The sequence below is a fragment of the Uloborus diversus genome, chromosome 1, assembly GCF_026930045.1.
Source record: "Uloborus diversus isolate 005 chromosome 1, Udiv.v.3.1, whole genome shotgun sequence".
Lineage (NCBI taxonomy): Eukaryota > Metazoa > Arthropoda > Arachnida > Araneae > Uloboridae > Uloborus > Uloborus diversus.
This window is the reverse complement of record NC_072731.1, coordinates 216,415,095-216,427,980: the sequence shown is the minus strand read 5'-3', so window position 1 is coordinate 216,427,980 and position 12,886 is coordinate 216,415,095. Positions and strand designations below refer to the sequence as shown.

Here is a 12,886-nt window from a genome sequence, read left to right as displayed (position 1 = left end):
TAACCTTCGCGAAGCAGTTTTTTAATTAATTTTAACAGTTTACGATAGGGATTAGTTTCAAGCATGCAGTTATGAAAAAACGCAGTTTGATAGCTCTCTACAGGGAGTATTATTAGCGGTTTTGCTGACTTTTTCTAACATGTTTCTTTTAAAAACTCTTAAACCTTTATAGGTGGTAACAATTCTACACTGCTAAAAGCTTGCTAAGTGTCTATTTATACCCATTATTTAATAAATCATGCAGTAGAATAGCTGTGCTTCAAAATTTCGTTAAGATTTTTGTTTAAAATTTCTCAATAATAACAACTCTTATAGAGTCAAAATTTCATCCTACTTTGATCCAGCATAAAAACCTGAAAAAATGTGTCAGAATGTTTTGAAAAAGAAAAGATAAGCTAAAAGTAAAACTCTGAACTGGAAAAACCTGGGTACGCTCATCAATGGAAGTACGGAGCGACTACAGCCTCATTTCATCAGGCCACAAGTTTTTATTATTGAAGATAGAAACGACTATTGAAGACGACTATTGAACAGACGATTTTTTTTACTGTTGAAGAGTGCATGAAACTCGCCAGCAAGTTTTGGTAGAGGCCGACAGTTAAGATTTCTTGGTTCTACAAATGGTGTTCTATTAATAAAATTATTTAACCTCCAAAACTAATAAAAGTAGACTTCTCCTTTGGCAAATAGTGAAAAAAATAACTTGGCTTACACACACCAGTAAAAATAAATTAATTAACTTAAAACAAATATGTATAATCCAAGTTCATGTATAAAATGTATTTTTCTTCTAAATAAATGCATTTTCATATGAACATAGGTCGTTCTTCGGCTCTAGTTAGTAATTTAATGATTTTTAAATAAGGAAAACCATTTCGGTCTAAGTCTAAGCTAACATAACGTTTAACGCAGCTAAAAAACATGAATAGTACAAAAAAACTTTTCCCAAAATAATTCCAATCTTCATATATATAATTGCGAATTCACTGATTGAGTAACGCTTTGACGTCATCAACAATGAAACTCGCGCCATAGCATGATAAATTGATAGCATTTTTTGTTAAATTTTGACATGCAGGGAAATGTTTTATTTTGAGAAGGCTGAACTGGATACGGTAACTAAACTGTTTTACTAATAAGACTAATTTTAGGAGAATGAAGAAACGAAAAGTGGTGAACAATGAACACTATCTACTGGAGTTTAGGGTTAATCCACTGGAGTGATGGTTAAAATTTCAACTATCAAACTATCACCAAACAGGCAATTGCTTCGTTCGAATGTAGAAGCAATTTCAATCCGTCATACCTTGACGGGCGTTTTTCTAGTTTTAAGAGAAAATAAGTTGTAAGTGAAAACAATCTTCGAACTGTTTGAATATTATACCGGTAAAAAGATCCGACTCCCTCTCGCTTCTTTCAGTTAAATAAACTTAGAAGTTTCTGCTTCACAGTTTAAGTTTTTTTTTTTTTTTTTTTTTTAATGGCTTAGCAGTATTTTTTGTTTGTTTTTTAAAAATCATTTAAGGCTAGTATAAACGTAAGGGGAGGAATATTCAGAGGCTTCAGAAAAAACGTTTCTAGACTTTAGCATTTCAGTAAAATCCGGGCACATATACACGCATAGAATTTCCGACCATAACTTCGGAACTGTGAGGGGGGAGGAGGAACGTTCTGAACGTTTCACAAGTTCTAAATTCGCAAAAAAAAAAAAAAAAAAAAAAAAAAAAAAAAACTCTCATTACCAAAAGTAGATCAAGTTGCAGCAAAAGTAGTACTGTTTAGCCCGTGCTTACAACCATCAAACATACAAAGAAACCGTTTACCGTTTTTCTTTCGGTAATGGGGCTTATGACTTTCTGGAATAAATTCTGTCTTTAAGCTTACTATACTTCAGTTATATAATGATGTAAAAGGGCATCTGATGCAGTGATAAGTCAAGGGATGTAAGTGCAAAATTAAAAATTTGGAGATAACCAGTGCAAATGGTAGGTGAACCTTTGCTCTGTCTTGGGACAGGAGATAATACTAGTAGTCCTGGTAGATGCTGCTACACAACATGATTCAGAAAAACCTTTCAATTAAAGCCTACCTAGGACCTTATCTTTACGCGTTTTACTCAAAACTAGAAAATATCCCCTTACATCCCTTTGCTTCTCACTGCCTCGTTTGGAAATGTTTCTTGGAATTAAAGTTAAATATTTACTCAATAGGAAGTCGCCTTCCTCGAACACCTCAGAGTTTGTCAAAGAACACCGCGGAAAATAATATTGAGGAAGAAGATGAAGAGGAGGAGGATGAGGAGGAGGAGGAAGACGAAGACGAGGAAGAAGATGAAGAGGAAGATGAAGGTAACGAAGCTGAAAACAGAAGAAGGCGGAGAGAACGTCGGCGAAGGCGAAGTGATGAATCGTACGATGATGATGACAATTCATACAAAGGATCCTCAACGTGCACCGTTTTGTAAATGTATCTTCTCAGATATCAGTAACGTGTCGAATACGTGAAGGCTCTGAAAGCAGAGTGGAAAGTTTTCCAAAAACGCACAAGAACCATCAGGACTGTGGTCCAAACTTAATGCCTTCCTAAAGGACTTATGCAGAAGAAGGATAAGATTTGGTGAAACAGGGAAAGCTACTCCGTTAAATCAAAGGGCCGATTCTATATTAATAATTGCATCAATTGTCGCAAAAACCCCTTACAAAGACTTAAAATTAACATATTAAATCCTTGTTTCATTGCTTGAATCACATGAAGAAGATGGACTCTACTTCTATATAATGCAATTACATTTTGAAGATTCTCAAAAACAAGGGTTTATATAACATGTTTGAAGTCTATAACAACTGATACGCTTGTTACTATGGAATTGCCTGAAGGTTGAATGCTTGCAAAAAAAAAGAATATTTTCTCAGATTTTAGTGCTCTGTGATATAGATTAATGAATCGTATTTTTAACTTTTTGAAGAAATAAAAGTATATTTTTGATGCTATAATTCCGTTACACTGAGAGTCCTCTATTTTAAAATACTTCCTTTCAATATGTAAGTGTTTCGATTTTGATGAGCAAAATGTATTTAATTGTTTGAGTTGGCTTGTGATAACAATGTAACACAAGATATTATCTATTTCCCGTGAGTTTATGCAATCATGTATTTTTTCGTAAAATTAATTGTAGATTACTAAACTTTGTAGTTATTTCCCTCTTTGTATACATGCTATAAATACATACTATGTATTTTATAAGCCCCATTTGAATTATTTGTTATAATGAAAATGATAAAGCTATTTTTTATTAAGCTTATATTCCACAGTAAAACAATTTGTAGTTTTTAAAAGCCGTGACACATTGAGTACAACTACAAATATTATCACATCATACCTATATGAACATTGTGCTACACCTTCTCTTTATAGTGACTGTGAGCTTTTTAAATTTATAAGGAAATTAAATATATATATATTTTACGTTGGAAAATAAGAATGTTGCTCGAATATAAACACATAAATTAGGTAGCACTTGCTAAAACAAAAAAGCTGCAACCCACCATACATGAAGCGTAGTTCATTTATATATTTCAGTTTCACGGTAGAAATAAACAATTTTTTGAGAAGTTTGTAAGTAGGAAAGGAAAGAAAAAGAAAGAAGGAAAGAAAGAGAAGATGGCACTCTAAAGAGATTGAAACCAAATGAAAAACATTCTTTCCTAATCCTTTATCCATAATCCTTAAATCCTTTAGAAAACAGGATTTTTAAGAATTCAGGAATATAATAGATTCAAGGAAATGCCTTAAAATCTCTTCTACTTCAAACTAGCTATTCAAAAACGTGTCTGCCGCACAATGTTAATTATTTACATTATACCGATACTTTTAAAATCTGTGTGTATGTGTCTTTAACCCTATCTCCTCGGGACTGTCAATGCCTCACAGGTCGATGGAGGTACAGTAGCATACAGGATATCCGGAAGAAGGCATTCCGCTCTATTTCATCAATCATAAAATCAGTTTATTTTGTAGCGAACTACAAGTATCCCTTTATTACAAAATATAGTTAACTACACCTTTTTTTTTTTCAAACTCCTTTTGAAATGCAGTTGCTACTTCGCTACTTTTTAAAATATAAATGAATAAAAAGCGTACACACACACAGTTTGAAGACTGAACGAAAAATTTGAAACTTAGTTTAAATTAATAAATTAGCTCATTTAAACATGGAAATAACACAAAGAATTATATTTTTTGAGCAATCACGAATTGCTTATCATCCTCACTTGATGTTTATCTGATTTTTCAGATTGCCATGAGGACGAGAATCAGCTAACTCGTTGGGGTTATCGTCGCTATGGTTACAAATCGTTTGCGTTCATTCAAAGTTTAAATTAAGCATATTTTACTTTTTAAAGGGGGAGGAGAATGTAAAATTACGTTTTTCTTGAAAAACATCAACAGAAATGAACTCAAAAGCAAAACTTCATCTAAATACGAAATTCCCAGATTACAAATTCCCATAATTTAAGATAGATAAGAAATTTAAATACACAATGTTATACGCTTTATGAAAAATGTACTGGTGAATATCGGACATAAAATAGTTTTATTTATTACCACATCCTAATCACCATGTCTCTTTTGATGGATATGCCTCGTTTACCTATTCTAGAAAATCACCAGTAATAATAATTACGACGGGTGAAAATTTCTTGGTCATTTTCATTCCATTAGTAGAAACAAGAAATTCGACGAGTAAGGCCCTATCGCAATTCGTGATTGGGAGAAACATAATTTGGGTTCAAGGCGTCAAAATTCAAATGTGTGCTTTATTTCTTTCCTTTTTTTTTCTTTTTTATTTGAGCCAATTTGTCATCTTAAACCATTTTTTACGATTTTTGAGCATACTCGTTGCAAGAAAGGATAAAAAAAATTGAAATAATTCAACCTTAAAATTTTTAACTCACAAAGTTTGCATGAAGCGGAAAAAATTATTTTTTCATACTTTTTTTAACATTGAAATATTTATTGTTAGCCTGCCAGGGCAGTTTAATATCATCCACTGCTATAATATTTACAGCAACTTCCATATCTGTTGAATATTGGAACAAAAATCTCATTGAAAAATCTAAAACGTTCATCAACGTTACACTCTCGGTTGCCAGAAAACACAAACGGGCTATTAAATTGACAGTCATTGCTTTTTCTTTTATTTCTAAGGTCATCGCTTTCTCTATTCAAAGCGAATATTCGCAACTCCAGCGCTCGAATACGCGACCTTGCAGTGATTTACAAAACTGCCGAAAAAACTAAAACATTGCCACATTGCGTTCCATGTGTGTCTGTTGACGTAAACACAGGCAGTTAGTTAGGAGTATTTACTAATGCATTCGATGTGTCTTAGATTGCTTTCAGCAACAGAAATTGTATCGTCCCTTAATGGTATTCTCGATCTTCTCAAAATAATGTTAGTTTTCATTATTTCCCTCTAAAAAGTGTGATAATTGTCGTAATTGGCGAAAGCGTAAACACAAGAAAACTCTGGGTTAACAAACTTCGCATTTGCTCTGTTCGATGCATTTTTTTTTTTTTTTTTTTTTGAAAAAGGATAACGGTATACCAGGTAAGTTTTTTTTTTTTCAATTGTTTTGTGTGAATTTGTAAGAATATGGGGGTTTTTCAATCTTAAGTTCGAAAGAAGGATTTGATAACATTAGCAGAAGAATTAGGGCTTTCATCTCCGCCTAGTTTAAAAATAATTAATTCAACCAACCTAATTTTATTGCAGCATTTAGTTGGAATGGGCAGTATGCAAAATATTTTCTTGAATATATTATCGTAGAACGAAATGAAAAATGTTTAACGCTGAGAATTTTCCTCGCCCAAATAGTGGGATTATAGTTTAGGGTTATAGTTTTAGTATTGTGAGAGAAGAACATTGGGCGAGATTTCACATGTCAGTTAAACCTTATTCATTTTTTATCATGAGTGGAATAAAATGGTAGAAAGATTACAGAATTCCATAAGTTTAAAGAAATAATGTTAGATCAATTGAAAAGAAAACTCCGTGAGAGATATCCGTGAGAATGTTGTTGATGGCATGGCATGACATAATTAAATCATAACGCAAAAATTAGAAAATTCGGCAATTTGAGAAAAATAACTCAGCTACAAATGGAAAACAATTAGCGCCAGCCAAGCAAGGCAAAGAAGTATCATCTTCTCTTGATAATAATTCGTAATGTCATATAATTAAATTATCTAGCATTAATTGTTATTCTTTTCAGGTTACAATTATTATTTAGTTTTATCAAGAATTGATAAATATCGAATTCATCATCGTGTAAATGGCTGCTTAGAACTCATTGAGAAGGAATAGATGGAGAGAGTGCAACCCTACTTTCCCGATACGGCAACATTACCATGTGACTTAGGGAGCAATCTCGAGTTGACCGTAACCGCTGAAGAAGTTTTCATTAGCTGAAGCCATGCATGATAACAACCTTTAACTGTAGAAGGGAAAAATTAGATTTATAGTAATATTGCAGTATTCTAGCAGTGTAAACTGTGAGGAAAAAGCCACACCAGGAGGTTTAGTAACTTTTTCCTAGCATGAACGAATGTTTTTTACTTCTAAATAAAGAAAAAATAACATTTATATGCATTCAACGAGTACATATTCCACAGTTGCCTATAATTTTTAAAATTTTGTACTTATTTTACCTATAAAAGCTATAAAACATTGTATATCTTGAGTGCAAATAACATTTTAGTTCCATAAAAACACTTTTTACTTAACTAGTAATTATTTTAACGGCTCTTAAGCATTTTGTGTACATTTGCTTTGTTAGCGAGTATCTTCTCCCCAAGCTCCTGCGAACAGCAGATGCGCAAGAATAAAGATTTGCTATTTTTATGCTTCAATTTAAATACTAGTATGCCTGCGTATGAAATCATTTCAAAACATTGATTACAATACATATGAATCCATAAATTTTCAGTCAATAACAGAACACTTTAAACTATTTGTACATGCGTCATTTTAGGGAATAAACATCAAAATACATGAAAAATGCATAGTAGGGGAGATAGCGACAGTTTTTAATACATTATTTATATAAAGCCAGAATTTTTTTAAATCTTAGATTAGTTTACTCAAAAGAAGAAAACGCGAGTCTACCAAAAAGTTATCGTTGCAATAATTAATAAAAAATTTTGCAATATGTTGCAAAAACTTGTGAAAGTGTCTTATATATATAAGGCTGAAACTCGGTAATATTATTGATTACGTATAAACATAACGAAAAATATATGTCTACCGCGTCCGAAGCGTTGCCGTGCCGTGTCTACCACCCACGCAAGGTGCGAAAAAATCAGTCAATTTTGACTTAAATATATAAGCCTAAAATTTTTTTAAATATTTGTTTATAATGTATAAAATATAAAAACAAAAGTCTACCAGTTGTATTATGTTGCAAAGGCATGATAGACGCCACGGAATGTCGACCTCGTACCTCGATGTACCGTTTATCGGGCCGTTAGTGCTCGCTCAAAAAAGTTTGCTTGTCGTCGCGAAATTTCAATAAATAAAGCTGATTTATTTTTTAATAAATAGTTTAAACCCTGTTTTTATTAAAATTTTTAGTCTACCGTGACTAAGAGGTTGCTTAGTCTTTATTAGACGTTGCTTAAAATATAAGGTAGTTGGAAAAGTATGATTATTTTACCTTTTCATTCTTTATAAATGAAAATTTTTCAGTTATTATTATTTTTTTATGATTACAATTTTCTATCATATTTAAATTGATATTCATACTTTTGTTACATTATTCATATATATATATATATATATATATATATATATATATATATATATATATATATATATATATATATATATATATATATATATATATATATATATATATATATATATATACATGTTTCCTGCCTGTCATTTATGTATCAATTTTCAATACATTTGTCCAAAGAAGGTTTGTGTGTGATGTTACAAATGTACTAAGTACAATTTTGTTTAATTTAATATTTGATAATAGAAAAAAAATAAAAACATGAAGATCGTCTTTCTTTCTGCATATTTAAAATCAAACTGCTGTTAATTTAAATGTGAAAGATCCTATTATGACTTTCTACGTTTTAGTTGTATTATTTTAACGTCTCCATAATTCAAAGTAGCTAAAGGAGGGTAATTCAATTTTTTAGTGTAATTAATATGTATAAATTTGTGTATTACATTTTTTGTTGTTGGAGGAAAATGTATTGATTGATAAACTGCTAAATTTACGTTCTACACGTTTTGTGAAGATTCGTATTGAGAGCATATCAACAAAATGTTGATATTGTCACTTTCACAAGATTATTTTAAATTTTTCTTTTTCGGCCATGTGTTAATGTTTTGTAATATCAAAACTACATTTCATTAAATTTAATATTTTTAAATCAGTGTAAGAATTTTTTATTTCTCCTGTAATAAATCAAGAATAGTTAAATTCAGAAATGTTCTGTTAATGAGCCCTTTTTTATCTTTAGACGATCGTCTATTTCTGTAAACACGTTTGCATATATTTGAAATAAAATTAGTCTGTTGATCTTCGTTTCTTGTTTTTTTTCCCTCCTTGTTACAGGTTCTCAAACTGAGTTTAAACAAAATTATTACATTCTTCTATATACTATACATTTTAGAGTAAGAGCTCAAAGCAGTTTAAAATAAGCACAAGGTTATTGTTCTTTATTCTTAAAAGTTCTGCATAGAAATAAACGATTCTATTTTTTCAGCTGCCAACATCGATTTTCTAACTTGAGATCAAGATTTTTAATTAGCTTATGTCAAACATACTATTTGAATTCTTAAAACTCATTTCAAGAACCACAATTTGCGCCTCTCTTTGAAAAAACGATAGAGTAGAAATAATTCCATATGCAGTTTTTAAAATTGTTGGAGTTTATTTTCCATTAATTTTTAACCATTAAAGAGTTTTCTATTAATAACAATAAAAGCTATTTTTGTATAATATCAAGCATGCAACTTTATGAACGGCTAATTCAAGAACTGCATAACAAAAAGGAAAGATATTTTCCCATCAAACAATTTTGAATCTGAAACTGCAAAACATGAATAACTATAAAAAATATACCTCTTACACTATACAAAGGCAGCGCTTTTAAAAACGAAAAGTATTGATTTTCAAAAATAAAAGGGCAGTGACAAAGTGATATTTTATATAAAAAAATCTTTTGAAGCTTTTTTAAGGGAAAAAAAGTACATAATCTCGGAACTCACCCACTTCCCGTTACCCTTACTTTAGAAAGAAAATTATTTGAAAAAAAATATAAAAAAAAAGCTCAGTTACACTGACTAAGCCATACGAGACTGATGATGACGCAAGTGCAGTCTCCAGATGGCATAACTGAGGTAACGGTGTACTGCAAGTATACTGAATGATTTTTAACTGTTTAATCGGCTGAATTAATTTTTTTTTAATTGAAGTGGCTTTTTCTTACAGCAAGAAAATATGCTGAATGAATTTATTGCACGTAAGCAATGGTTTCGAACTTGAACTGTTATCCTCCATTTTTCAAATTAGATAGGCGTGTTAACAAAAAATTGAATTTTATTTATTTTTTTTTTGGATTGGAAAGAGAAAAAATTTCTTTACTAAATAAAGCAGAAAGTCTGGATGTCTGTGACTGTCTAGGCGCATAGCGTTCAACCAATTTTCGTGAAAATTGGCACACAATTAGTTTGTAGCATGGGGGTGTGCACTTCGAAGCGATTTTTCGAAAATTCGGTGTTGTTCTTTTTCTATTCCAATTTTAAGAAAACTTTACCGAGCAAATTATGAAAACGGCGTGGACGAGAAAATTGTCATAACGTGGAACATGGGCGAACAATTCATCATCCATTTTTTGTAAATATACAAGCTAACCATATGACCTCTTAATTTTTTACTATGGGCAAAGCCGTGCGGGTACCGCTAGTAAATTATGAAGGGGAGGAAAAATAAACTGAATTCTAAAGAAATGCACATTTGTGGATTTAAAACGAGTTGGAACGAACAGTTGGGAGCCCATTCATTGTGATGTATTTAAGTAATATACACCAAACTTTGCATTGAAAAAGGTGTTCCTTGTAACACGTAAACACGTCTCTGCAGTAATTTGCAATATTTGATCTTCAAAATGTTGGTTAAATGATTCATTTAATCATTCAATTTCTTTGTTGATATCAATATTTTTACGATGCATTAAGCGTTTTCCATACTTTATTTTATATTCTTTTTTTTTTTCACTTTTTTTAAGAAACTCAGGAAAGAAGATAAAATTAACTTTCACAAATAGTATTTTACATTGAAACAGCTCTGATTTATCATTAGAAGGCTAATTGAATTGCCTACATTTTTTTATCACTATTCAAGTACATTTAGAATCAGTATCCTCCTCTTAATCTGTTGGCTTCATAAGTCTGGGAATTTCTAATACTGGTTTCAAAAGTCAATGCTGAATTTCGAAGCCACTGGGCTTAAAATGCTGCGACTTTCTCTACGGCTTCAAAGCGCTGTGAATTTCGTGGAAAATGCTGCACTTTGAGGCCACTGTCAAGAAGCCAAAAAAGGCTCTAAACTGCTGCGAGTGATTAGAAATTGGCTTCAAACTGCTTTGAACACATTTGTATATATATATATATATATATATATATATATATATATATATATATATATATATATATATATATATATATATATATATATATATATATATATATATATATATATATATATATATATATATATTTTAACTTCTTCAAAAATATTTTGAATCACCACCTTTTCAAATACATTTCGTAATTGGGGAAGTAAAGCTGTTTATTCATCTACTGCGAAGAAAGAAGAGGGGAGAGGGTAAGGACACGCCTATAATAACCTTGGGTCTGGGACCTGGGCCTGAGTAAGGCCCCTATAGTGGAGGAGTCGACGCATCCGCCATTTTGGAGCAAACTTGATCCAGTGCTTTGCGGCGATAGCATTGCTGCTGATGTTTATATTTCTTTAGCATATGTTAAATTGAATCAACAGATAATAGCCATCTGCAGAACTGAAAAATCTGCCTTACTGCATTTACTGGAAAATAACAGATTTTTTAAAAAATAATAAGCACTTTTCATAATGCACTCAAAAGGACAAAATAACTTTTCTGGGTCAGAAAGGACAATTTAAGAATTCCTGTAGTTTTCAAAAATTTCCAAGAAAATGACACTACAAACGAAATGTTTTACCATTATCTAGCTTTCAATCATAAATTTGAGTGTTAAAACACGCATTTTTTTTTTTTTTTTTCTTAATGGGAAAGTTTGGTTTAAAATGACTTGAGCGCACTTTTCTTCGTTCGTGAAATCTTTTTCTTCAAAGAATTAAAAACTACAGTAATACTTAAACTGTCATTTCTGACCCAGAAAAGTTATTTTGTCCTTTTGAGTGCATTATGAAAAGTGCTTATTATTATTATTACTTTTTTTTTAATCTGTTATTTTAAAGTTTTTCGTTTTCAAACAAAATTTTACTTTAGAATTTGATTTTTTAGCGTTAAGTTGTACCTTAAGGTTAAACAAATCATTTAATGAAATTCTGAAGTCTGTAAGTGGTCTAGTTGCTGAGTATACGCAAAAGAATGGTTCACAACATATAAGTAACTTGGGATAAAGATCCTAATACGTCTTTTTACTTAGCCCCGTTATCGATTATTGGCATAGATGCATAGATGAGGATAAAAACCCTAAGAAAGCAACGATTGTGAATAAATTTCATTCTTGCTCCAGAGAGGACTTGATTCAAAATTTTCATTTTGATTACTATTAACATTACATTTGCAAGGCAACAAAATTGTAACAATGGATTTTATATTTAAACATTTAATGAGGAAATTACATCAAATTTACTATTTTCCATCTTAACCGAAATAATGATGTTATTTCAGAATTTTAAATTTTCATTCTTATGTTGTACCTTAAGATTAAGCAAATCATTTTGTAAAATCCAGAAGTCTCTTAGTGATCTAGTTGCTGAAATATAAGCAAAAGCACGCCTCAGATTACTCCATGACAATCAGGTCAAGTGTAATAAAAGTGCTTAAAAAAACATCAATTCTGAACCACCAAAATTTCTCATCTATGATGGATTCTTTTTATTATCTAATGAAAGAAATTCTATCATCTTATGCTATAATATTGAGAAAATTATTAAGTATGTTCAGCAGTATTCGTAGTAATTGTTTTCGACACGTACCCCGTCTCCTTCCATAAAAGATAACGAACATATCGTCGCCTCAGAGCAACAGATCTAATCCCAGAAATAACACTACTGTTGTTCTGAGGTGACGATATATTAAGCGGAACTCACAGAGGTCAAAAAATTCAGATAGGAGACTCTGCAACACGTCCCTCTGACTTTTTGAATCAATTAAAAAATATTACTTTTAAAGAAGATTTGCTAGAATATTTACTAAAAATCTGGGAACGAGATAACAAAGCGATTTATTTTGAAGATAAATTTGTGTATATTAACTACAAATAGTGTTATAGATTTGAAACCATCAACAGTAAAAATAGTAGATTATATTCAATCGTGCCCCAGACCGCGAAGAATCCAACACAAAAATGATTTACCATCTTTAGTTTTTGAAGAGCTGCAGCCTCCATATGACGTCCACCTACGATGTTCAGATACTGATGTATTAGTTATAATATTGGCTAACATGAAGTTTTTGAATTCTTAAATGAAGGTCTGGATGGAAGTTGGTGTTGGAAAATCATTAAGATGTATCAATGTCTCTGAACTTTACAAGAATTTAGGAGAAAACGTTTGTTCCGCCTTGGTTGCTTTAC

General features: G+C 31.1%; 1 protein-coding gene across 1 annotated transcript in view; it reads left to right on the top strand.

Moving 5' to 3' along the window:
• LOC129224867 (kinesin-like protein KIF13B) overlaps window positions 1-2,677 on the top strand; it is a 47,284-nt gene extending 44,607 nt beyond the window's left edge. The window contains exon 24 of the mRNA XM_054859416.1: window positions 2,211-2,677. Within this exon, the coding sequence (XP_054715391.1) occupies window positions 2,211-2,464 (254 nt within the window). The 3' untranslated portion in view covers window positions 2,465-2,677. The remainder of the gene's footprint in view (window positions 1-2,210) is intronic.
• The last annotated feature ends 10,209 nt before the right edge of the window (window positions 2,678-12,886 follow it).